General features: G+C 53.8%; 1 protein-coding gene across 5 annotated transcripts; it reads left to right on the forward strand.

Moving 5' to 3' along the window:
• Window positions 1–2,522: 2,522 nt before the first annotated feature.
• Window positions 2,523–23,323, forward strand: Mier2 (MIER family member 2). 5 transcript variants are annotated; one of them, XM_075975633.1, is made up of 14 exons: window positions 2,523–2,571; window positions 7,026–7,116; window positions 7,700–7,842; window positions 8,076–8,201; window positions 8,597–8,708; window positions 8,861–8,946; window positions 9,192–9,261; window positions 10,811–10,962; window positions 11,201–11,282; window positions 11,354–11,448; window positions 20,874–20,998; window positions 21,111–21,199; window positions 21,669–22,098; window positions 22,373–23,323. In XM_075975633.1, exons 1-14 carry the CDS (start codon window positions 2,563–2,565, stop codon window positions 22,392–22,394), a joined length of 1,632 nt encoding a protein of 543 aa, XP_075831748.1. In that variant the 5' UTR covers window positions 2,523–2,562; the 3' UTR covers window positions 22,395–23,323. The 5 variants fall into 5 exon arrangements, with proteins under 5 accessions (XP_075831748.1, XP_075831747.1, XP_075831751.1 ...); XM_075975632.1 differs by having other exon boundaries at window positions 2,524–2,571; window positions 8,591–8,708; XM_075975636.1 differs by having other exon boundaries at window positions 2,545–2,571; window positions 7,600–7,842; window positions 8,591–8,708.
• Window positions 23,324–24,274: the final 951 nt, after the last annotated feature.

A 24,274-nucleotide genomic window follows, 5' to 3' on the forward strand; every position in this document is an offset into this window, starting at 1 on the left:
CATATGTGACTCAGTTTCCATCTCGAGCTCATTCTGACTTTTAAGTCATTTGAATTTAATCTTGCCTACTCTGCTTTTTAAAATAACCTTGAGGGCTACAAGGGCCGAAAAAGAGCACTGCTGGCGACCCCAAGGCGGCTTCTGAGCAGCTCGTGTTGGAGGAGGACAGGGACGGTCTTGTGGTTGGTAACTGACTGACTGTGCCTTGCTTTGTTCTGCTTTTGTATATAAGCAAGTTCTGAAATAAACTCTGGGCTGTTTGGCTGTTTCGGCATGACCAAACAGATCGCCTGATTCTATCCTGTGTCTTCTGTCTCAGCTTCTTTCATCTGAAATTTCCTCAGCTTTGATGACCCCAATCCAGGAACCCTAGCTGACTTTGTAGGAGTGGGTTCCTACACTAGGGATGGAACTTGGGTGCTCTTTAAGAGTGGCAAGGGGCAACTGAGTTGGTCCCCAGCACCTTTGGGCAATGTTTCAGCCTATATCCCATGGTGAAGTGACTCTGTCGCCCAGACTGGCCTTGATTTGACAGCAATCCTCCTGCCTCAGCCTTGTCAATGGCGAGATTACAGGTGTGAGTTACCATATCTGGCTTTACTGTGAATTTTCCTTTTTTTAAAAAAAGATTTATTTATTTATTATGTATACAAAATTCTGCCTCCATGTATGCCTGCACGCCAGATCTCATCACAGATGGTTGTGAGCCACCATGTGGTTGTTGGGAATTGAACTCAAAACCTCTGGAAGAGCAGAGGTGCTCTTAACCACTGAGCCATCTCTCCAGCCCATGAATTTTCAAACAAGCATATTCTCTTGCAGATCCATAAGACAGTCATCAATTTTGGGAAACTCAACACTGATCCAATCCTTTACATCTAGACTTCAGTTCTATCCATGAAGTCTGAGAGTCCTGTGTGGCATTTCCCTTCCCTCCTGGGTCACTAAATGTCAAGTATTGCATGTTGTTGATGGAACTGGAAGACTTCTACAGCTCCCAGTCTTCCAGCATCGGCTACAGAATGTTCCTTTTCAGGCTTGGTCTGGAGCCCACGCCTCTGTCAAGTTTCGGCAGTCTGGATGAGAGATGCATCCCAGCACCACCTGGGAGGTGCAATGGCCACCTGCTTTCAGTAGGGATACTCACGCTTGCCACTTGGCCAAAAGGTCACCTCAGTTCTCCATGGTAACCATTGAGTCCATGGGGAACAAAGACCCCATCTTGAAGAGTTTTTCTCTTCATCCACTTGTCCAATTGCTTAACCTCCCGTGATAGATTAATTTGGTTTTTGTTGTTTCTGGTTTGTTTATTTTGATATATGCAGCCCTGGCTGGTCTGGAACTCGCTGTGTAGACCAGGTTGGTCTTGAACTCACAGAGATCCACCTGCCTCTGACTCCTGAGTGCTGGGATTAAGGGTGTGCACCACCATACCCAGATTTAGTTTGGTTTCTTGAGGCAGGGTCTCGAGCCATAGCCTGTGCTGGCCTCAAACTGATAATGACGCTCATGTCTCAGTTCGCCAGGCATTGGAGTTACAAGTGTGAGCCACCATGCCTGGCTTTCTCTAGCGATCCTGTCACACAGCTCTGTGGGCAGGCTCAGCTTTTCTCCTGAGCTCCCTCTTGTGCTTGTTGAAGTGTCTCAAACACTCACGGGACTTCTGGATTCAGAATCCAGGGGGCAGTAGTACATGCATTTAGTTCATGGAATGAATGAATCCACAAGTTTTTTTTTTTTCTCCCCTTTTCCTGAGTAATCCCAACCACAGGGCCCAGCAGATGTGATGGCTGTGAACAGGGGAGTGGAGGAGGGGGGCGCTGGCGCAGGGGCAGGAAGCAAACCTTCTGTCTTGGGTTGGCAAGTTCTCAGGGCCAGGGCAGAGCCTTTTTCTTCCAGCACCCAGTGGTGCCTTCAGTTCTCAGCTCAGTTGCTCCTGGCCCCAGTGGGAAGGCTCATCGGGTGACCTCTGTAGACCAGAGTACTTTACCTCCGCAAACCCGAGGGTCTCCATGTATCTCCCGTTCTGTGTGCCTCCTCCTGACAAGGTCTGAGCACCTGTTCCTGAAGCTCCCGTGTGCGCCTGCCCTCTGCACCTGCTGGTACCGTCCCTCACCACAGGACCACCTCCTCATTCCCCGCCCCTGTGAACTGTATCCCTCATCTCCGGACTAGCCCTCTTCCCCATCACCTCTGGACCATCGCTCTGACCTCCAGGCCACCCATTTCACTTCGGGACCAACTCCCGACAGACTGGCCCCTCACCTGTGGGACATCTTCACTTGTAGACTGTTCCTCCTCACCTGTGAGCCACTTCCATTCCCCTACAGTTCTGTCTGCCCCCCTCACCTGTGGCTGGGCATCCACACGAGAATCAGCAGGTAGGCTGATGCCGGAGTGGGGTACACGGGCTGAGCTACAGCCCTCCCCTCCGCCCCAGCACACCTACTACGTGCCTGCTGCGGCCCGCCCCACCCCGCCTCCCAGCGCCTCCGCCAATAAGCACGCTACACCGCATCCGGGGACCCGCTTGGCCGCCGCCTCCCGCGCGCACGCTCGGCCATGGCGGAGGTGAGTGCGCGGCTGGGCAGCGGCCCCTCCCACACGCTGCCCTCAGTCGGCCTGGTCTGGCTCATGCTCTCCCAGCCCGAGCGCCCCGAGCCTCCCTTCCACCCCCGGGCCGGAGCGTGAGTCCCGTGGGCGCCCGCCGCGCCCCAGCTCGGCCACGGCGCGCATGCGCGGGTGGGCGAGGGGGAGGGGCGCGAGGCGCGGGCGACCGGGTGCCGGGCCGAGACCCGGGGCCGCGCGGTGGGAGGGCGCTGCGGACGGGGTGGGTGGGCGGCGCTGGCGTCTGGGACGGCGACGCGGGGTCCGCAGCCGAGCGCGCTGGGGTGAGCACGGAGCGGAGTCCGCGGCGCTTTGCGAGTGGAAAGTTTCGCGCGTGGAGTTCGTCTGGCTGTAGGAGGTAGGGCGCGGGCCTCCCCGCGGGCGCGGGGTTGCGGAGCTCTGCCCAGAGCCCACCTGCACCACTGGGTGCGGCCGCTGAACCCCGGAACCGGCCCCCATCGAGGCGCCGCGAACCCGCCACTCCAGGACTGCAGCTCAGCACGGTGGGCGAGTGGGGCCGCTTGGGTAGCAACAGGCCCGCGCGCGGGCCACAGGGTCGCGTTCTGGAAGTCCACTTGGACCTCTCTGGCTGGTTGATCCGGAAGGCTCTTACGGGCGTAGTTCCTTCTTTAGGGGCCTTTTGGGGAAACTGAGGCAGATCATCAACCTTCGGGACATGGTGGCCAAGTGGGTGCTGTTGGGCCCCAGGCTACTCTGCCCTGGGTGACATGGGTGGTGGAGACTTAGCAGACTGCCTACGTCCTGTTCTGGAGTCTAGGATTTAGAAGGGGTCAGTTTAGAAGGCCTCAGTTTCCCCATCTCAAGTGGGACCGTGTTGGTATCTTCCCATAGCTGAGAGGTCCAGCGGAGTCCTGATGCGTCGTCCTCTCATGTGGTGGCGTCTATATATCTTTAAGTCATAGAAGTGGACACGGTCATCTAGAAGTCCTCTTTGTTAGTGCTTGTTAGTGTGTGGCTCAGTGACGGGTGGAACCGTCTTCGTCTTCACAGGGAGACGGCCACCAGTCTCAGCTGTGGGGGCCCTGGTGGCTTGTCCTGCTCTTAGTCTAAGCTTTATCTACCTTTGCTGCCCTCCTGAGACCACCCACCCCATGGAGATCTCCCTGGTACTCTGAATTCCCATGGAGCTATCCCCCAGTTGTCGCACCTCATCTGGCCCTGGGATGCCTTCTGTGACCCCATTGCCCAGCCTCCACCTTGTTTTATTCATGCCTTCATCGTTTAGCCCCCATGTATTGGTCGGCCTGTGTCCCAGATCCACGTGGGTGGAGACAGGCTGAACCCGTCTCTGGGGATGTCCTAGGTACCACAGTGGAGGGGTGAGGCTGGGACACAGGGGGTACGGGGGCACTTGCCTGGGTGTGGACGAGTCTTTCTCTGTAACTCCTCAGCATTCATTTGACCTCATAATTCTTGGAGTTTGCTTGAGATCTTGTGAGTTGCCATTGTAGGTAACTGGATGTAGAACTAATGCTGAGGCTCCTTCCCATGTATGAGGTCTCTGCACGGCTTGGGCTTCCTCACATCATGGCGTCCATGCTGTGAAAGATGCTCTGTGGAATGCTGGGGACAGCCTCCGAAGTTAGTACCTGTCCTAACAGTCTCAGTCTGGTGGGTCCTGGGTGGAGACCTGCCTGTGAGGCGCTGCCTGCACTGTGTCTGGGCTTCTGACGGTCAGGGTGATGGTGGTCATGCTAATCCACTTGCATGCTCATCCTCTGTTCTCAGGGACCTGGATGGGGGGCCCTGCTTGCCTCTGGCCTCTTCCTTGGGTTTCAGCCTCTAGTGTGTTTGTCACCTGTGTTATCTTAGCTCCGAGGGGCATTGCTGTCCTTTGTCTTTCCTGATGTGGGGAAATAGGGCCTTGGACCACCCTTTAAAGTGATGTACTTGGTTTTCCAGTGATCATGTCTATCTTGGGGATGTTGAACTTGGCCTGGTTGGCAAGTAAGAAACTGTGTGGCTCCCCAGTTGGCTGAGCCTCTCACTGTTCTTAGCTCCTCTCTGCTTGAGCCTGTTTAGGTCTGACCCCACTGAGGAGCCCTGACCTCTGACCTGAAACAGGACATTTTTCTCATTTTGTCTAGATAATGAGACTGAGACTGTTGCTAGGCTGCTGTGCAACTGTGGAGCCCTTTGGGGTCTCCCATCTTAGTTAGGGCTCCTGACTGTAGGGAGAGAGGCCAGTCCTTGGGCATAGTTCCAAGGACACTGGGACACCCTCCCCGTGCCTTCACATCTGCCTGTTGATCTGCTTGTAGCCTGTGTTCCTAGAAGGTTAGGACGCCTTGCCTCACCACACCAGGTACAGCCTGCCTGAAGCCTTGTTCTTTCCCTGCCTTCAGCCCCTGCGGCTGTCCTAGGTGGGTCCCTTGCTGAGTGAGCAACTTGACCTCTCTGGGCTGTAGTTTACTTGTTTCTTTTCTGGGAGGGATGAATGCTTCACCTCTGAGGTTCTCTGAGGACCTAGTGCTACAGTGCTCTAAGTTTTAAACTTTCTTTAACATTCTAACTTTTTTGGGGGGAAAAATGTATCTTTATTTCTTGTGTATTAGTGTTTTGCCAGAAGAGGGTGCAAGATCTCCTGGAATTGGAGTTACATGGCTGTGAGCTGCCATGAATGCTGGGAATTGGACCCCAATGCTTTTAACCACTTAGCCACCTCTTCTGCCCAAATAATAATAATAATAATAGTAATAGTAATAATATTAATATTCTTAGCAGCAGCAGCTTTGCTGCGGTACACCCTGTCTGTCTCCCTTTTAGTGTGTACAGTTTGGTAGCTTCTGGTGTTTTTGAAGTTGGTATAACTGCCAACACAATCAGTTGAGAGTGTTCGGTCACCTCTAAAGGAAACCCTGTCCCAATGAGTAGTCACCCTGGCCCCTTTCCAGCACTCAGCCAGTACAAACCTACTTCCTGTCTCAGGATTCACCCCTAGTGTGCATTTCCCATCATGGTGCCCCCACACTGTGTGACCTTGTCTTTGTAGTGCTCACAGGTCCCCCTTGGTTCTAGTGGCATGTGTGAGAGAGCCTTGCTTGTTCATGACTGTGTGATACTCTGTGGAGTTTCGTTCATCTGTTCCTCCCACTTCTGATTGAGGTGAATGACTCTCCTGGAGTAGAGGTGCTGGTCACATGGTGGTGTGACTTTGGGGATACTGCCAAGCCGTTCCTGGTGCTACATTCTTGTCTCCAGGAATGCAGGCTCTGATGTGCCTTCCCTGTTCTGGGCTTACTCTTGGAGTGCGCTCTGTTCTCATAGGAGCAAGATATGTGCTTTGGGCCTGAGACATTGCAGGCAGGACCATTGTCTTTCTCTTCGCTCAGTAAACGGTCTGTACATGCTTGTGCCTCTTTCCAGATATGTCTTTGCCAGTGTTTCCTCCCCATTCTGTAAGTCCTGTCACAAGCGTCGGTCTGCTTGTTTGGTTAGGTGTGTTGGACTCGTGTGTCCAGGCCATTGGGGAGTTTGTCTCAGGTCCCAGTTGTGCCTCTGACCTGAGCCTGTCTGTGGACGCATACCGCCCTGCTGAGATGTCTCTGATAGTCATCTGTGAAATTGGGAGCACCCTGTTGCAGGATGGTTTTAGCTCTTCTGCGTCCCCTTCTGTGTGCTGTTTGGAATTGGCTTGTCGATTTCTACAATTTAGGTGGTATTGGCTGTCTAGGTCACTTCCGAGGGTCTCCGTCTTCCAGTGTGGGGACCTTGGCCAGGAACATGGTTATCTTTTCTCTCATACCAGTCGTTTCTCTGTCAGCAGAACATGGCTGTGTTCTTAGGGAGCATATGCTGTGTGCACCCCAGCTGTTGTGAGTGGAGTTGTTTCCTTAATTTACGGAATCTCCATAGCTGGAGTTTGGGACCAAGATGGCATTTAGCCCTGCTGAACCGTCTCTGTGCCACCACCTGGAAGAGGTGCCCGTCCTCTGTCCCTTCATTTCATTCTCTTGCAGTGACACTGGAGCCTTAGCTGGTGTTGATGGAATGGGGGATGTGTCCAGGCTCAGCCCTGAGGTCGCTTGGTCCCGGTTTCACAGACATGGCCTCAGTTTGCTGCCACTTGTCACCTCCTCTCAGTACAGTGGGACCGGTGTAGCTGCTGCTTTCATTTCTAGAGCTGCTCTCCCCAGCCAGCAGAACCCTTGAGTCCAATTCCACTCTCTGCTTTGTCAGGAGTGCTACAAGTCTATCCTGTGTCTTTATCTGTCGCCAAGCCCCATGTTTTCAAGGTCCCTCCACACAGGAGCTGTGATTGGGCAATCCCCAGACTGCTTTCCCTGCCGTCCTCAAAGTTACCCAGTGGCTGGGCTCTCACCAGGGCCTCAGTAGCTGCGTGAAGTCTGCTTGTGGGTTCTGGCTCCTGAACCAGCACCACCTTTCTTTCTTTGCAGGCCTCCTCGCTGGAGAGGCAGAGTCCTTGTGTGGCCCCCTGCCTTGCACACAGCCTGTGCCCTCGGGAGTGCAGCTTGCAGGCCACAGCAGGTAACCATCCTCACCCTTGTGCCCTAGACCTCCAGAGACAGAGCCCGTGCTCAGCCTGACTGAGAACACTGGGCAGCTCAGTGTCCCCATCAGGTGGCGTCGCGCTCAGGGGTCAGGACGCTCCCTCTCCTTGGAGCCATGGGGCGGTGGCTAGCTAACTGAGAATGACAGGCGTGGCTACATGCCTGATGACTCTAAGGTCTCTGGCCGGTCTGCTGGTCGTCTGCTGTGGGCCCTTGTGGGTGAAGTGATGGAGGTTTCTGCCACCATAAATGTCACATGGATGGGCCCTGCAGATAGCAGAGCTTGGTGCAGCTACAGTGACTTGTGTGGTGTTGCCTATGTGGCCCCACATGTGAATTGGGCACCGTGTCCATATTGTCCATAGCCCAGAACCAGGGCTATGGCTGTGGGGCCGGACCTGGGACACCTCCGTTGCCTTCCACGGTCACCTGACTGATGCCTCCCCTCTTCTAACCCCAGTGCCCTTCTAGACCCATCTGCTTCTGCCCAGTCTCTGGGCCCTCCAGACCTACCCCTGTTCAGTCCCCACACTCTGCCTACCTGCTGAACTCTCCCACAGTGGTATCCATGGGCTCTGCAGACCACCGGTTTAACCTCGCCGAGCTCTTGTCACAGAACTACAGCCTCCGAGAGGGCTGTGCTGAGGCCCCGCAGTGCCCTGACAAGCCGGAGGACCAGCTGGACAAGGACTTCATCGCACAGGTATGGTCACTCACCAGTCTGATCCAGTTGCTCCCCTTGTTCTCCATGTGGTTTGCATGGTGCTGTGCTGGCCCCGCCTCAGCCTGCTTATCTCCTCTGTGGTCCTGATGCAGTTGTAGTGCCCCATGGGGACTTACTGAGGGGTGTCAAGGGGTCCCAACTGTGGAGGTCAGCGGGACTCAGGCACAATACTAGGCTTAACCTCCCACATGGGTCCGGTACTCCTTCCCCAGAGCAGTGACATGCCCCTGGATGAGCTGCTTGCACTGTATGGGTACGAGGCGTCAGACCCTATCTCTGAGCAGGAGAGCGAGGGCGGAGACGCAGCCCCAACCCTCCCGGACATGACCTTGGACAAGGTGAGTGGAAGTGCCCCTGAAAGGCCCCCAGGGAGCCACTGGTTGCCCTGAGTTGGAGGTGAAGAGCAGGGATATCAGGCCCAGGATGGGGAGCTACTCAGTCAGCAAGTGCAACAGTTGCCCAGGGTTGCTCTGCTGCTCCGCCCTCTCTGGTACAACCACAGTGACCCTGCTCTGGGGTAGGGCTGACACCCATTCTGGTTCAGGTGATGGATGCCATCCAGGGGAACTGTGGTAGGGAAAAGAGCTGGAGCCCCAGAGGGCATGTGGAGTCTACATCTTGGGCCAACACAGACAGTGTCTTGAGACCCCTCCGCCTGGCAGGCTTGGCGTTTTTTGTTGGTGTAGATAAAGTAATTGCCACACTTGATTTGCTGTCCCATTCAAAGGAGCAGATAGCCAAGGACTTGCTTTCTGGGGAAGAGGGGGAAGAGACACAGTCCTCCGCTGATGACCTCACCCCATCTGTCACCTCCCACGAGGCCTCGGACCTCTTCCGTAACCAGAGTGGGTATAGTGTCACTGTCACTGACATTGCTGCTGTGTGTCACCTGGGCCTGCACGCACAGAGATGCTATGGTGGCCCAGGGTGGGGCTGGGGGCCCCTGGAAGGGCCGACCGTACTCTGGTGGGTCCCCTTACTGCCTCTCTCTCTTCAGCTCGGTTCTTGGCTGGTGATGATGGCCCAGGCTCTTCGGTCTCCTCCGACACTGAGGACACGCTTCCTGCCAACAAGTGCAAGAAGGTGTGGAGCTGTGTTGCCACGCGCCTCGTTGTGTCTCTGCTGCTCTGGGGATGACTGACCCAGCATCCTTCAGGGCAGGGCAGCAGAGTGTTCTGTCTCACCCACCAGAGTACAGAAGGGGGCATTGTCTGGCAGACCCACAGTTCTGGGTGGCAGCCTCTGCTTGGAGTCCATGGTGCCTGTGGGTCCCAGCTTCATGTCTGCCATTCACTTCCTGACCCTCTCTCTGGTGCTTGCCTCTGCAGGAGATCATGGTGGGGCCTCAGTTCCAGGCTGACCTCAACATCCTGCACTTGAGCCGACATTGCGACAAGAGTAAGTGGTCCCGGAGGCCTGGGGTTTTGTCCAGGGACTCCGGGATTAGGCAGCACCTCAGCAAGTTTCTGTTTGCTGTCCGCAGGTGGAGTCCACCAGCCTTAGCAGTCCCTAGGGTAATGTCCCTTGCCCAGGCTGTGGATTCCCACTGCCCCGTGTGTACTGGCACTACCAACAGCACCCTTCCCTGGATGGGGCTAGTGTCTCTTCCGGGCCTACCCTGGATACGATATGCTTGCTGCTCCTGTGTCCCCTAATTGTTCCTTGATCTGGGAGGTCACTTTCTGTCTGGACTTCTTGCCTCCTGCCTGCAGGGCACTGCCAATTGAGCACTCTGCTCTGCCCGGCAGCAGGGGTCAGAGACCTTGCAGGGGATGACTGCTGGGTTGTGGACTGTGCAGGGTGTGCCCACTTAGGGTGTGGCACAGAGACACTTAGTCAACAGACACCTACACTTGCCCCGCTGTGTCCTTGAGCCCGGACTGGTGTGCACCCAGCTCTCAATGTCATTCAGGCGTCTTCGTGGCCTCCAGTGGTTGTCCCTCTGTGGACTGTCTGCTGCCTGTGCAGTGGGTGTCAGCTATTCCTTAGTCTCACATCATCTCTTGGCTGTGTCACATTGTCCCCAGGTGGGTGGAGAGTTCCTGGACTGTGGATCCAATGCTTTATCCAGTGCCCATATGGTTTGCAGGAGTTATTTATTTGCATGTTTGGGACACAACACAGGTTGATTCTGTTCCTGGTAGTTGTCAGCTCGTGGCTTCCCTCCTGCTGGCAGGGTGGTGTCAATCTCTGTCCATTTGTTCAGTAGCTGGCCGACGCTTTGTGGGTCGTCTGTGTGTATATTTTGTGCAATTCACTGGGGACATAGTGGCCTCTTCCTTTGCATCTTTTCACGTTATGCCTACATTGTGTGTGTGTGTGTACACCAGGTTACACTGCCTTGTGGAAGTGTTGGTTGCCATTCTTCAGAGGCAGGAAGACTCTGCTGTCCCAGGAAGTATGTGTGTGTTCTGCTGCGAAGCCATCTGGGTTGTGCTTCACTTCTGGTTTTACTCATTTCAGTTTTTTAAAACAAAAAGTTTCTCTTTGTAGCCCAGGCTGACCTGGAACTAGTTCTGTAGACTAGGCTGGCCTTGAACTCACAGAGAACTGTGAACTTTTAGCTGAGTTCATAGACTTCAGTGTGTGTGTGTTCTCTTGTTTATTTCCCTTTTTGAGACAGGCTGGCCTAGAACCTTCTGTGTATAGATGGGCTAACACTCTCAAGTGCTGGGCTCCTCGGTGAATGCCACCATTCTGGTCCAGCTCTGCTGCTGTCCCCTTTGTTTCCGCTGTGTTTACTGTGTACCAAAGCTCTGCCTGCAGCTGGGCATACCAAATGGTGCTGCCTCTGGGGCCCTGTTCACTGACTTCACACCCCGCCGTTTTGTTCCCTCAGTGCCCATAGCCCCCTTGGGTGCAAGTGCCAGGAGCTGGTTTCACCCATTGGGAGGCTCCCCTGGTGTGGGTGGCCATTGTCACCCCTGACTCCCAGCCTCTTCCACAGTCTATGAGAATGAAGACCAGCTGCTGTGGAGCCCCAGCGTGCTCCCGGAGCGGGAGGTGGAAGAGTTCCTGTACAGGGCAGTGAAGCGGAGGTGGCAGGAGACGGCTGGCCCCCAGATCCCAGAGGGCGAGGTGGTTAAGGACAGTGAACAGGTAGGGGTCACACACTGGGCACATCCTGGGAATGGTCAGGCAGTGTGCTCGTAGGGTGGACTTCACATTGAAACAGCTTGTGGGGGGGCAATGGTGTCAGTCTGATCACACCTGGGGGCCTTGGTGTGGGTGCTGTGGCCATGGCTCTGGGGCTGTGGTGTGGGTGCGGTGCGTGGTGTAGGTACCCTCCATGCTGGCCCTGGTAGGCTGGTGGAAAAGCTAAACCACTCTGCCCTAGGCGCTGTACGAGCTGGTGAAGTGTAATTTCAACGTGGAGGAGGCCCTGCGCAGACTGAGGTTCAATGTAAAAGTGATCAGAGGTGAGCTGCAGCCCTGGGCTCTTCTTTGTTCCTGCTGCCCCCAGCTGCCTGAGCGCCCCCTCTCTTTGCAGACGGGCTCTGTGCCTGGAGTGAGGAAGAGTGCAGGAACTTTGAACATGGCTTCCGTGTTCATGGGAAGAACTTTCACCTGATCCAGGCCAACAAGGTGGGTGAGGTTCACTGTCCTGGCAGACCTGCCCTTCCTGTTGATGGCTCCCCTGGGTCTTGGCCACGCTCACCAGGCCCCTTTCTCACCCCAGAGTTAGAGGCTCCTGTCCCTAGCTGGCTCCTTCTCACCCACACCCTGTCACCTTTTTGTCATCCAGTGCTGCACACTGGAACGGGACGCCTGGGTCTTTCTTCCTTCGCAGACCTGGATCCCCATGGGCACCTGCTCCGCTGCAGTGCCACTGGCCCTGCTCTGGACTGACGTGTGCACAGGCCTCTGCCTGAGTTGTTAGGTTTTGTGGCTGCTGGCAGCCTAGCCCTGCGCTAGCCTGATTGCCTGGAGACCGGTTCACTTGAGGAGTGTTGCGTTATCTTTAAGTGAGTGGTGGTGCAGGGGTGACTGTCACTGTGCTGGGTGCTGGCCAGAGTCAGTGCTCAGTCCTGAACTATCCCACGAGGAGCGCACTGCAAGGTTGGGTTCCTCAGATGATGACCTGTGCCTGTGGAAACCGGCCCTGCCTATGCATGTGTAAGGCCTGCCTTCTGGGCAGGAGGTGTAGATTCCGGGCCTCTGTGAAGTGCTGTGTCCTGGACAGGGGTGGGGCCGTGAGTCAGAGGATATCAGGTACGACACTACTGGGGACATTGGAGTAGCAGTGCCATAGGTCATAACTTGGCACAGCTCTGGGATTTGGGATGCATGGTGGCCATTGTATGATCTGCCACCTGTAGTCCAGTGTAGTAAGGGAGCTGCGGGCTGCGTTCCTGCCACCTGGCTCCCGGCTGTCTGGCTAGCTTATGCCCCGAAATAATTACACAGAAACTGTATTCTTTTAAACACTGCTTGGCCTATTAGTTCTAGCCTCCTAATGGCTAACTCTCACATCTTGCCTGACCCATATTTAGTAATCTGTGTAGCACCAGTCTTACCAGGAAAGATTCAGCATGTCTGACCTGGCGGCTTACTTCATCGCGGCTGCCCTGGAGAGGAGAGGCATGGCATCTGCTTAACTTCCTCTTCCTCCCAGCATTCTGTTCTGTTTACTCCACCCACCTATGTTCTAACCTATCAGGCCAAGCAGTTTCTCTATTGTTTAACCAATGAAATCAACAGATTGATATGACACTCCCACATCACTTCCCCTTTTTCTGTTTAAACAAACAAAAGAGAAGGCTTTAACTTTAACATAGCAAAATTACATATAACAAAACAGTTATCAAGTAAGAATTACAGTTACAATATTTATATCTATTTTATCTTTTACCATAACAAAGGAAAACTATAACTAACCATTCTTCAACTCCATCAAAGACTCCAGAAAGATACAATATTACCTAAGTAAACAAGAAATAAGCAACTTCCAAACTCTAGAAATGACAGAGACATCTCATTGCCTGTACAGTCACCCAAAGTTTCTCTGTACTGTTGGGGCATCCATCTTTGGCCTACAGGCCCATAGTTTCCAGCAGACATTTCCATGAAACAGGAAATTTCAAAGGCAGTTCAGTCACTATCTGCTGTGTCCTGCAGAATGTCTCGCAGTCTCTTTCATGAATCAGGAACCCCGAAAGATCATCTCACCTTAGGCAAGTTCAGTAGTCCTCTCTCTGCGGGTTCTCTGTGTCCAGTTTATGCAATAGTCCAGGCAAGAGCAGTTTCTTGCCCAAATGGCTATCAAACTCCATAAGGAGCCTCTTCGATGCCCATCTTTTTCTTGAAGTAGATTGGTGCTGCCAGGAGCAGAGTGTCTCATTATCATGAAAAGTCCCAAGTTATTTAAACATTAAATGTCATATTCTGTAGTCTTTGAAAGATATGAAGAATGACTATCTAAAATATATCTATACACATCTAGAAAATCTAACTAACATGACTACAAACTTGACTATTATAGATTATCTATTAACAACGTATATACATTACATTTTTAAATGAACTACACAATCACAATACCTTAATCAAGATCAGAAATACATATACATATAACAAAATTGACCTTAAACTTGTATCAATAAACCAAGATTCATACCAATGCAAATTATTCATATCTATATCATATCCCCCTTTAAATGTAAAAGAACGTTTATAAACAATATTTGGGAACATGGGCGCAGTTTTTTCTTTCCAAACTGCTTCCTGCTGTATGGGGGTGCTGTTAATCAGGTCTTTCATGGTGTAACCTGTGTGCTAGGTTCCTCTCAGTTGGCAATTGAGCAAAGTAATTTTTTGAGGGTGTTCACAGCAACCTTTCAGGAGGGTGTGGTCTATCATAGCATATTGGGATAGAAGCAATCCACAGGATCTCATCCTCTATGAAAATAAAAGAAGAATCTCTTTTCCGAAGTATCTTATCCTTAGATCCAGAATCTGAAGTCAAGGTATTTTCAAAATATCTATCTTTTATAAACAAATATCTTTTAGCAGCTGTTGCTCCTTCCTCAGCATTCAAACAACTCAAAGAGAGCATAATAGCATACAGTATCAAAATTCTCTGTGTATTTTCCATCTTTGTGTGGCTTTGTTTTAACCTCTATTTTGTTTATTTTTACTTTTATTTTTTGAGACAGGTTCTCTGTATATCTTTGTCCTAGAATAACTCTGTAGACCAGGCTGTCCTTGCACTCACAGAGATCCTTCTGCCTCTGCCTCCTCAATGCTGGGATTAAAGGTGTATGCTACCACTACACCTTGAACTCACAGAGATCTGTCTGTCTCTGCCTCCCAAGCATTGGGATTAAAGGCGTGTGCTACCACACCTGAAGTCACAGAGGTCAATTTACCTCTGCCTCCTAAGTGTTGGGATTAAAGGTGTGTACTACCACACACCCAACTACTCTCTCCTCTCTCTCTCTCTCTCTCTCTCTCTCTCTCTCTCTCTCTCTCTCTCTCTCTCTCTCTCTCTTTCCTTTAAGAACTTTAACTTTTAGCCTGCATATATTTTTTAACACACTGTAAACCATTTAGACATTTTCTTCAACTTTGAATCTTTCTTTTACTGTATATCTCTCTTTTTTGACCACATGAGTCTTTCATTTACCAAGCAATATTGGTAGGACTAAAGCCATGGCTTTGGTGGCTGGATCCAGCCCATTCCTTAGCTTTACAGCCTCATGGCAGAGGTACCGGCTGTAGCCATGTTTATTGCCACAACTCTATGGTGTTTCAAGGTCCCTGCCAGCAAGCAAGCTGCAGCACTCTGCTCACAGGCCACACTCAATAGGCCTGCCTGTCTGAAAGAGAGTTTGCCCTGGCAGTATGGACCAGAACACCAGTATTTTAAAACAGCACAACTTTTTTCCTGCTATGGCTGAAAACAAACAAGCATGCAGTCAGCTTTTATCAACACCATTTAAGTGTTTCATGGCAGGACCTCTTAAGAGCTGCAGGGTTTTGCAGCTAAAGCTGAGTCAGGAGGCCTCTCTTAGATGAGAGCACTTGCTTCCCTCTAGCAAGCAGAGCAGACCTGAGAAATTGCCGCTACCAAAAAAATGCTTTATTCTTTCCCAAGCCTTCTCAAGCTTTCTGTGGATTCAGTCATCCACGTCTGGGCGCCATTCTGTAGATGGAGTTGTGGGCTGTGTTCCTGCCGCCCGGCTCCCAGCCACTGGCTAGCTTTACCCAAAATAACAACACACAAACTGTATTTATATAAACACTGCTTGGCCCATTTCTATTAATTTGTATAGCACCACGAAGTGGTGACTTACCAGGGAGATTCTAGCCTATGTCCATCTTGGGTCGGAGCTTCATGGCGTCTGCCCTGGAGAGGAGAGGCATGGCGTCTGCCTAACTTCCTCTTCCTCCCAGCATTCTGTTCTGTTTACTCCACCCACCTATGTTCTAACCTATCAGGCCAAGCAGTTTCTTTATTGATTAACCAATGAAATCAACAGATTGATATATGACACTCCCACATCATTCCAGCCTACCTGGTGCACCACAGATGAAGCCTGGCATCTGCACCTGTGTGCTGTCAGTCACTTCCTGTCACTGCACCTGTGTCCTGCCAGTCACTTCCCTGTCACTGCACCTGTGTCCTGTCAGTCACTTCCTGTCACTGCACCTGTGTCCTGTCAGTCACTTCCCTGTCACTGCACCTGTGTCCTGCCAGTCACTTCCTGTCACTGCACCTGTGTCTGCCAGTCACTTCTTGTCACTGCACCTGTGTCCTGTCTGTCACTTCCTGTCATTGCACCTGTGTCCTGTCAGTCACTTCCTGTCACTGCACCTGTGTGCTGTCAGTCACTTCCTGTCACTGCACCTGTGTCCTGTCAGTCACTTCCCTGTCACTGCACCTGTGTCCTGTCTGTCACTTCCTGTCATTGCACCTGTGTCCTGTCAGTCACTTCCTGTCACTGCACCTGTGTCCTGCCAGTCACTTCTTGTCACTGCACCTGTGTCCTGTCAGTCACTTCCTGTCACTGCACCTGCACCTGTGTCTGCCAGTCACTTCTTGTCACTGCACCTGTGTCTGCCAGTCACTTCTTGTCACTGCACCTGTGTCCTGCCAGTCACTTCCTGTCACTGCACCTGTGTCCTGCCAGTCACTTCCTGTCACTGCACCTGTGTCCTGCCAGTCACTTCCTGTCACTGCACCTGTGTCCTGCCAGTCACTTCCTGTCACTGCACCTGTGTCCTGTCTGTCACTTCCCTGTCACTGCACCTGTGTCCTGTCTGTCACTTCCTGTCACTGCACCTGTGTCCTGTCAGTCACTTCCTGTCACTGCACCTGTGTCCTGCCAGTCACTTCCTGTCACTGCACCTGTGTCCTGCCAGTCACTTCTTGTCACTGCACCTGTGTCCTGTCAGTCACTTCCTGTCACTGCACCTGTGTCCTGCCAGTCACTTCCTGTCACTGCACCTGTGTCTGCCAGTCACTTCTTGTCACTGCACCTGTGTCTGCCAGTCACTTCCTGTCACTGCACCTGTGTCCTGTCAGTCACTTCCCTGTCACTGCACCTGCACCTGTGTCTGCCAGTCACTTCTTGTCACTGCACCTGTGTCCTGCCAGTCACTTCTTGTCACTGCACCTGTGTCCTGCCAGTCACTTCCTGTCACTGCACCTGTGTCCTGTCAGTCACTTCCTGTCACTGCACCTGTGTCCTGTCAGTCACTTCCCTGTCACTGCACCTGTGTCCTGCCAGTCACTTCCTGTCACTGCACCTGTGTCCTGTCAGTCACTTCCTGTCACTGCACCTGTGTCTGCCAGTCACTTCTTGTCACTGCACCTGTGTCCTGTCTGTCACTTCCTGTCATTGCACCTGTGTCCTGTCAGTCACTTCCTGTCACTGCACCTGTGTCTGCCAGTCACTTCTTGTCACTGCACCTGTGTCCTGCCAGTCACTTCTTGTCACTGCACCTGTGTCCTGTCTGTCACTTCCTGTCACTGCACCTGTGTCCTGCCAGTCTCTTCCTGTCACTGCACCTGTGTCCTGTCAGTCACTTCCCTGTCACTGCACCTGTGTCCTGTCTGTCACTTCCTGTCACTGCACCTGTGTCCTGCCAGTCACTTCTTGTCACTGCACCTGTGTCCTGTCAGTCACTTCCTGTCACTGCACCTGTGTCCTGCCAGTCACTTCCTGTCACTGTACCTGTGTCCTGTCAATCACTTCCCTGTCACTGCACCTGTGTCTGCCAGTCACTTCCTGTCACTGCACCTGTGTCCTGCCAGTCACTTCCTGTCACTGCACCTGTGTCTGCCAGTCACTTCTTGTCACTGCACCTGTGTCCTGTCAGTCACTTCCCTGTCACTGCACCTGCACCTGTGTCTGCCAGTCACTTCTTGTCACTGCACCTGTGTCCTGCCAGTCACTTCTTGTCACTGCACCTGTGTCCTGCCAGTCACTTCCTGTCACTGCACCTGTGTCCTGCCAGTCACTTCCTGTCACTGCACCTGTGTCCTGTCAGTCACTTCCCTGTCACTGCACCTGTGTCTGCCAGTCACTTCTTGTCACTGCACCTGTGTCCTGCCAGTCACTTCCTGTCACTGCACCTGTGTCCTGCCAGTCACTTCCTGTCACTGCACCTGTGTCCTGTCAGTCACTTCCCTGTCACTGCACCTGTGTCTGCCAGTCACTTCTTGTCACTGCACCTGTGTCCTGCCAGTCACTTCTTGTCACTGCACCTGTGTCCTGTCAGTCACTTCCTGTCACTGCACCTGTGTCCTGCCAGTCACTTCCTGTCACTGCACCTGTGTCCTGTCTGTCACTGCCCTGGTGCTGTGGTAAGATGCTGTGTTACGAGGGGTTCAGGAAGGGCCTGTGTTTGCCTTCCAGAGTGAAAGGCTGTCACTCATGCTCACGTTCCGTCCCCTGCTTGTCGTTGCTTCCCCTTTATTCACCCAGAACCACTACTTATTGGATGGTGCCTTCACATTCAGGGTGTGTTCTCCATACCCAGTTACATCTCTCTGGAGACTCTTGACACGCCGATTATGTGTGTCACTTAAGTGACTGGACACTGGAGTTCCCTTTCTCCTGGATTCTTCCTGAAGAGAATGCATCCAGTTCCCTGTACCTCTCTCTGCATAGCATTTATAGGCTGGGGAGATGGCTCCGCAGTCAAGAGCACTGGCTGCCCTTGCAGGGCAGTGCCTCACAATGCCTGTCACTTCAGTTCTGAGAGATCTGTTCCCTCTCTGATTTCCAGGTACACCACGCATACACATGGTGCACATACATACATGCAGATAAATACTCACACATAAATTGCTCGGCATGGTGGCTCATGTCTTTAATTTCAGCACTCAGTGAATCTCTTTTTAAGTTCAAGGCCAGCCTGGTCTACAGAGCGAGTTCCAGGACAGCTAGGGCTCCATAGAGAAACCCTGTCTCAAGCAAGAAAACAAAGAAAAGCAAAACTCTAAGCTCCATACTCTGTCCAGTGGGGCTCAACATGGAGTACTGTTCTTTCTGCATGAGCCAAAAGCACTGTTGAGACCCTGCTTGGCTGATCCCACACGCCACAGCTTGTGTCCTGCTCCTGATGACTTCATAGTCCCGCCACTGTAGCTGTGTTGCCACAGCTCCACCCTATGCCTGCCGTTTTTCCTGGTTCTGGTACCTCCGGCACCCTGGCATCTCCACTGGACTTGGGCTTTACCTTCGGAGCTTGCAGTGGCTTTCCAGCATGCCAGTGCAGGCCTCCGTGCCCTCTTGCACTCGGCATTTTGCATCTGCAAAGACAGCGCTTGTGCTTGTTGCTGCTGGGTTTTCCTGCCAGCCCAGCTTGTGGTAGCCCTTGGTGCCAGTGCTTTGGTGCCTCTGCTCCTTGGCTGCACCTGGGGAGCTAGTTTGCTTGGGCACTTGCTTTGAGGAAGGGGCCCTGTCAGCAACCTCGGTCCGTGCTCCTTCCTCATGGACTTAGGCTTCAGTGGACCTTCTGTGCTGGTTTCTGTGTCTGCTCCACTCTCCCATCGCAGGGCTCAGGGACACGGTGCTCGAAGCTGCACTTGCAGCTGGGGATCTCACTTGAGGTCTGTGTTCCCACTGAACCTCACGTTCTCTTCTCTCTGTTCTCTGTCACTGTTGATCTGAGCAGGTGCAGTGCACAACGCATGTGCTGCAGCTGTTGCGGCCGTTTCTGGACAGGGTGCAGTTCACAGTGAGCGCACTGGTCTACCTTGAAGTCTTCACGGAGCAGCTGTATCTATATTTTGAGATAGGAACTCTCTACCTGGCTGTCCTGGAACTCACTCTGTAGACTAGGCTGGCCTTGAACTCAGAGATCCGCCTGCCTCTGCCTCCCTACTCCTGGGATGAAAAGTATGTGCCACTGCCCAGCCGTGTCTGTTACTTTTGAGTTCAGCCGCACTCCAGTGTTCAGCAACCAAATAGGAGGAAGCTAGAGGTTTTGCCAAAATGTAGCCAGCCTTGTTCCCTATGGGAACCTCGGCTTCCACTGTGCATGTTTCTCTCCACACTCTGCCCTTCGGGGTTCCTACCAGAGTGGTCACTAAACTCTGCTAGGCGCTAGAGCCTAGAGCTTTTAACTCAAGTTTCAAACTTTTTCACTGTCCTCCCAGATACTTGAGGACCACACGGTCAGTCCAGTGACATTTCTCAGCACTGGTTTTCTGTATTAGTCACTTGCTTGTTGCTGTGACCAAACCTCTAGCCACAAGCATCTTAAGGATGTCTGTTATTGGTCATGATTTGATGGTGCAGTCTACCATGGTGATGGGAACAAGAGGTGATGGTCACATGAGTTCTCTCCCAGTCGCCAGGTGGATACTGGTGCTCGGCTGGTATCTTTCCTGATTCATCCTGGACCCCACCCGTATGCAGCTTGTGGCTTCCTCTTGTAAACCCAGAAACACCCTTGTAAATTATGTGTGAGCTGTGTCTCCTGGAGGTTGACTGTGGATGGTCCAGCAGTGCACGGCCTCAGCTGTGTGTGTCCTCAGGACGGCTCCAGTCCGTGTTCACACTAGCCGCTGACTCCCGGGACCCCAGCAGTGTCCTCAGGACGGCTCCAGTCCGTGTTCACACTAGCCGCTGACTCCCGGGACCCCAGCAGCCAGCAGTGTCCTCAGGACGGCTCCAGTCCGTGTTCACACTAGCCGCTGACTCCTGGGACCCCAGCAGTGTCCTCAGGACGGCTCCAGTCTGTGTTCACACTAGCCGCTGACTCCCGGGACCCCAGCAGTGTCCTCAGGACGGCTCCAGTCCGTGTTCACACTAGCCGCTGACTCCTGGGACCCCAGCAGCCAGCAGTGTCCTCAGGACGGCTCCAGTCCGTGTTCACACTAGCCGCTGACTCCCGGGACCCCAGCAGCCAGCAGTGTCCTCAGGACGGCTCCAGTCCGTGTTCACACTAGCCGCTGACTCCTGGGACCCCAGCAGCCAGCAGTGTCCTCAGGACGGCTCCAGTCCGTGTTCACACTAGCCGCTGACTCCCGGGACCCCAGCAGTGTCCTCAGGACGGCTCCAGTCCGTGTTCACACTAGCCGCTGACTCCCGGGACCCCAGCAGTGTCCTCAGGACGGCTCCAGTCCGTGTTCACACTAGCCGCTGACTCCCGGGACCCCAGCAGCCAGCAGTGTCCTCAGGACGGCTCCAGTCCGTGTTCACACTAGCCGCTGACTCCTGGGACCCCAGCAGTGTCCTCAGGACGGCTCCAGTCCGTGTTCACACTAGCCGCTGACTCCCGGGGCCAGCATCCTACACTTGCACTGCCCTCTGGCTGGAGGCTCTGTCTGTGCACCTCATGGGGAGCAGCGCAGATGTCCTGGGCGCATGGAGCCGAGATGCAGGAGGCAGTTGCCCACGGGGTGAGACCGGTTCTCACCGTGTCAGGAAAAGAAGGCTGGGAGCTAGTTGATGGAACAGGTGGGGTCTCAGAGGTTCCTGTGGGGAGCCTTTCCTGCTGCCCTGTGGCCGCAGCTGTGCGGTAGGCCCAACACATGCTTGTGGTCCATACAGGTGCGCACGCGGTCAGTGGGCGAGTGTGTGGAGTATTACTACCTGTGGAAGAAATCTGAACGTTATGATTACTTTGCCCAGCAGACGCGGCTGGGCCGGAGAAAGTTCGTCTCCTCTGGAATCACGTGCGTGCCCATGCTAGCCATTGGCCAGGGTGGGTGTGTGTGGGATATGAGGCAGTCCCTCCTGCTGGAGCCCTGCTTCCCTGGCTTCCTTCTCATAGCCCTCTCTCCACAGGGATGCTGAGCAAGACCTGGATGGCCTTGACCCCGATGGCCCTGCCCGGTTGCGCCCTGAGCAGGAGTCTGAGGCAGGGGTGCCCATAGGTGAGTTCTCATGAGGCAGGGCTGTGGGTAAGGACAGGGAACCCAAGCCTTGCAACACTGTCTCTGTAGTGAGCAGTGGGCCTGCAGGGTCTCGCTCCTAGTCCAGCCGTGCTGACCCTGGCTGGAAGGGAACAGAAGTGTATTCACGCAGGGCACATGATTAAGGACTCTGTTTCTACGTCTGTCTGTTGGCAGAGGCCTCATCTCAGTGCTCTGGCATCGGGTCTTCATGGTTTCCTGTGTGGTACTTGTGGGTTCGCAGGACTGTCCAGTGTTCACACTGCCCAGCAGGGTCCTGTTTCATTTCTGTCCACTGAGCTAGTTTACAAAGCCATAGCTTGTCCGTAGACAAGGCCTGCTCCTGACCTCAGTCTCTGTGGCTGGGCTGGCTAAGGCCCCACATCCGTGAGACCCAAGAGGAGCATGTGGGGCTGTGGGGGCTGATGCCATTCCCCTGTTCTCCCTTCAGAACTACCGAGTGTGGACATTGCAGCTGGTGGTCTCGATCAGTCCGGAGTGGGCTCAGCTGAGCTCCCATCCTCAGAGCCAAAACCATGTTCGTTCCAGCCTCTGGAGGAGCCCCCTGCCGTGGCCTCGCTCCAGCAGCCCAGCAGCCTGGCCACTCCGGCTGAACCCCCACTGGTGGTGGCCGCTGCCGCTGCCGCTCCAGAGCCGGGCACCAGCCCCAGACTGGCTGTGGACCTTACCCTACCTGAGGAACTGCCTCTTGTGTCCAGCCCTGTGGGTCTGAGCGAGGACACTGCAGAGCCCATGGCTCCAGCACAGATGGCCTTGTCAGTCACTGAATTTGGACTCATTGGCATCGGAGATGTGAACCCCTTCCTAACTGGCCACCCCACGTGCCCAGCCTCCACACTGCGCTCGGAGCCTTTGTCACAGTGAGTGCCATCCTTCGCACCTTCTGCGGGCTGGCCAGTGCCAGGGCACAGCTGCCTCCAGTGGACTGTGGCTGCCCTGTCTATACCTCTTCTGTGGCTTCCTTAGTGCTTGGCATGGTGATATGTTCACATTGTTCACAAAGCTCCAAGCGGGCGCAGGCTCCAGGCTCTGTCTAGGCAGAAACCAGAGCCGTGCTCTGGGTGGGAGCAGTGGGTGGTGATGGGCAAGGCCTGGGTCACTCAGCTACTGACCCTTTCTTACGATTTCTCATAGGTGCAATGTGATGACCTGTTGACCCCTGGTCATCTGTGGGCACACGTGCTCAGAATGGACATGGCAGCACTGCCAGGCCTGCCCGTCAGTCTTCCTGACCCCTCCCACGCAGGCCTGCGTGGTGCCTCCTTTGCTTCAGAACATGATGGGACTCAGTGAAGTGGCCAGGGCCACACAGACCCCAGACCTCAGCATCCAGTACCGCCACAGCCCCTGGCTGCCACCATGCCATGGAGTCACCCTGGAACTGGGCTCAGAGAGGGCCCATCCCCACGTGGACCCAGCCATTGGCCTCAGCCTGCAGGGGCTGGGCAGGCGGTGCTGCCTGGGCTTTGGGCAGACTCATTGTGAACCAGCAGCCTCTGCCCAGGCACCCTCCACAGGCCAACTCCTTCCCCACCTCAGCGGGGTTGTGGCCGCCAGCCTCTGCTCAGCGTGGGACCCTGGGGCACAGAGCCATATACCTCGCCCTGTGGCCGCCCTTTCTCAGCCCTTTGCCGTCTCCACTTCAGGAAAAGCCGCACTTTATACCCCACTGCCTCCTGCCCGCACCCCTCCCCTGTGCTGAGGTGGGGCCTCAGCAGCCCTGGTGGGTGAGGAGCAGGTGGTCCGTTCCCTTTCTGCCCCTCTCCTTGGGGCACCTTGGGGTACCGCTCTGGAAGCACCACCGTGCCGTCCCCCTGTCCTGAGGGTCTCATTTCTTTGGAGGCTCCTAGCAGGGTGGCTGGGTCCGTCCGTCTCGTCCTCGGCCTCCCTCATTTTATTTATGTTGGTGTTTACAATTCGGAGTGGGGTCCCTGGGCAGGCAGCTCCGCCCGGTGTTGGCAGTGCGGTGCTGTTTGAGCCTGTGTGGCTGGACTGGACCGTCCCTCGCCCCACCGAGGACACTGTGATGTGAGACTGCCTTTGCCCAACTCTATTTTATTTATTAAACTTGATTTGAAGCCCGGCTGTCTATGGTGGCTTGGCAGGAGCTGGGAAACCTACATTGCCCTTGTTAACGCTTAGGGACTCTGGGTAAGAGTCTGGCTGCACAGCAGAGCACATCTGAGAGGTGTGGGGTCAACAGGTCACACAGGACCCCATGGCATAGGCCCAGGCAGCCTGGAGGTTGCCAGTAAAGCTCAAACGTGGAGTATCAGCCAACTTTGGGTGGAGCCAATGGCAGAGGAGACACTTGGGGCAGAGCCCTTGGGTGGTGGGCAGAGGTCAGTGTTTGCTGAGACAGTAGGTTGGGAAGGTGTTCTGTGTGGCCACCATTGGAAACTTGTACCTGGCATCACTTCCTTGGGTACTGCAAACAGGCTGGGCAGGGACAGGGCGATTGGACCCAGACAATGGGGCCCAAGGCAGAGAGGAAGGAAGGCAATCTGGGAGAGAAGAGAGAGCGCGTGGGATCTGAGAGTCCCATGCTGTGGGAGGCTTTTCTTCTGTGTGGACAGTGGGTCTGTTCCCATCCACCCCTCTGTTCATATGGCTCCTATTAACCTGGCACAGAGACCTGGCATCTTTTCTGATACTCCAGGCCCATTCATAGTCTTGAAATCTTTTTTTTTTTTTTAAAAAAATACTTATTATGTATACAATATTCTGTCTGTATGCCTGAAGGCCAGAAGAAGGCGCCAGACCTCTTACAGATGGTTGTGAGCCACCATGTGGTTGCTGGGAATTGAACTCAGGACCTTCGGAAGAGCAGGCAATGCTCTTAACCTCTGAGCCATCTCTCCAGCCCCCTCTTGAAATCTTAAATTTTTCTGCTAAAACACTCCGTGTTGTGTCTGCTGTCTCTTTGTATTCTGTTACTGTTGTATTTTATGTGTTGGTTTTCTGTTTTGTTTACAGACAGAGTCTTGCTGTGTAGTTTTAAGATGCAGAACAGTCTGGTCTGAAACCTGCCATTCT

The sequence above is a fragment of the Microtus pennsylvanicus genome, chromosome 6 (genome assembly GCF_037038515.1).
Source record: "Microtus pennsylvanicus isolate mMicPen1 chromosome 6, mMicPen1.hap1, whole genome shotgun sequence".
Taxonomy (NCBI): domain Eukaryota; kingdom Metazoa; phylum Chordata; class Mammalia; order Rodentia; family Cricetidae; genus Microtus; species Microtus pennsylvanicus.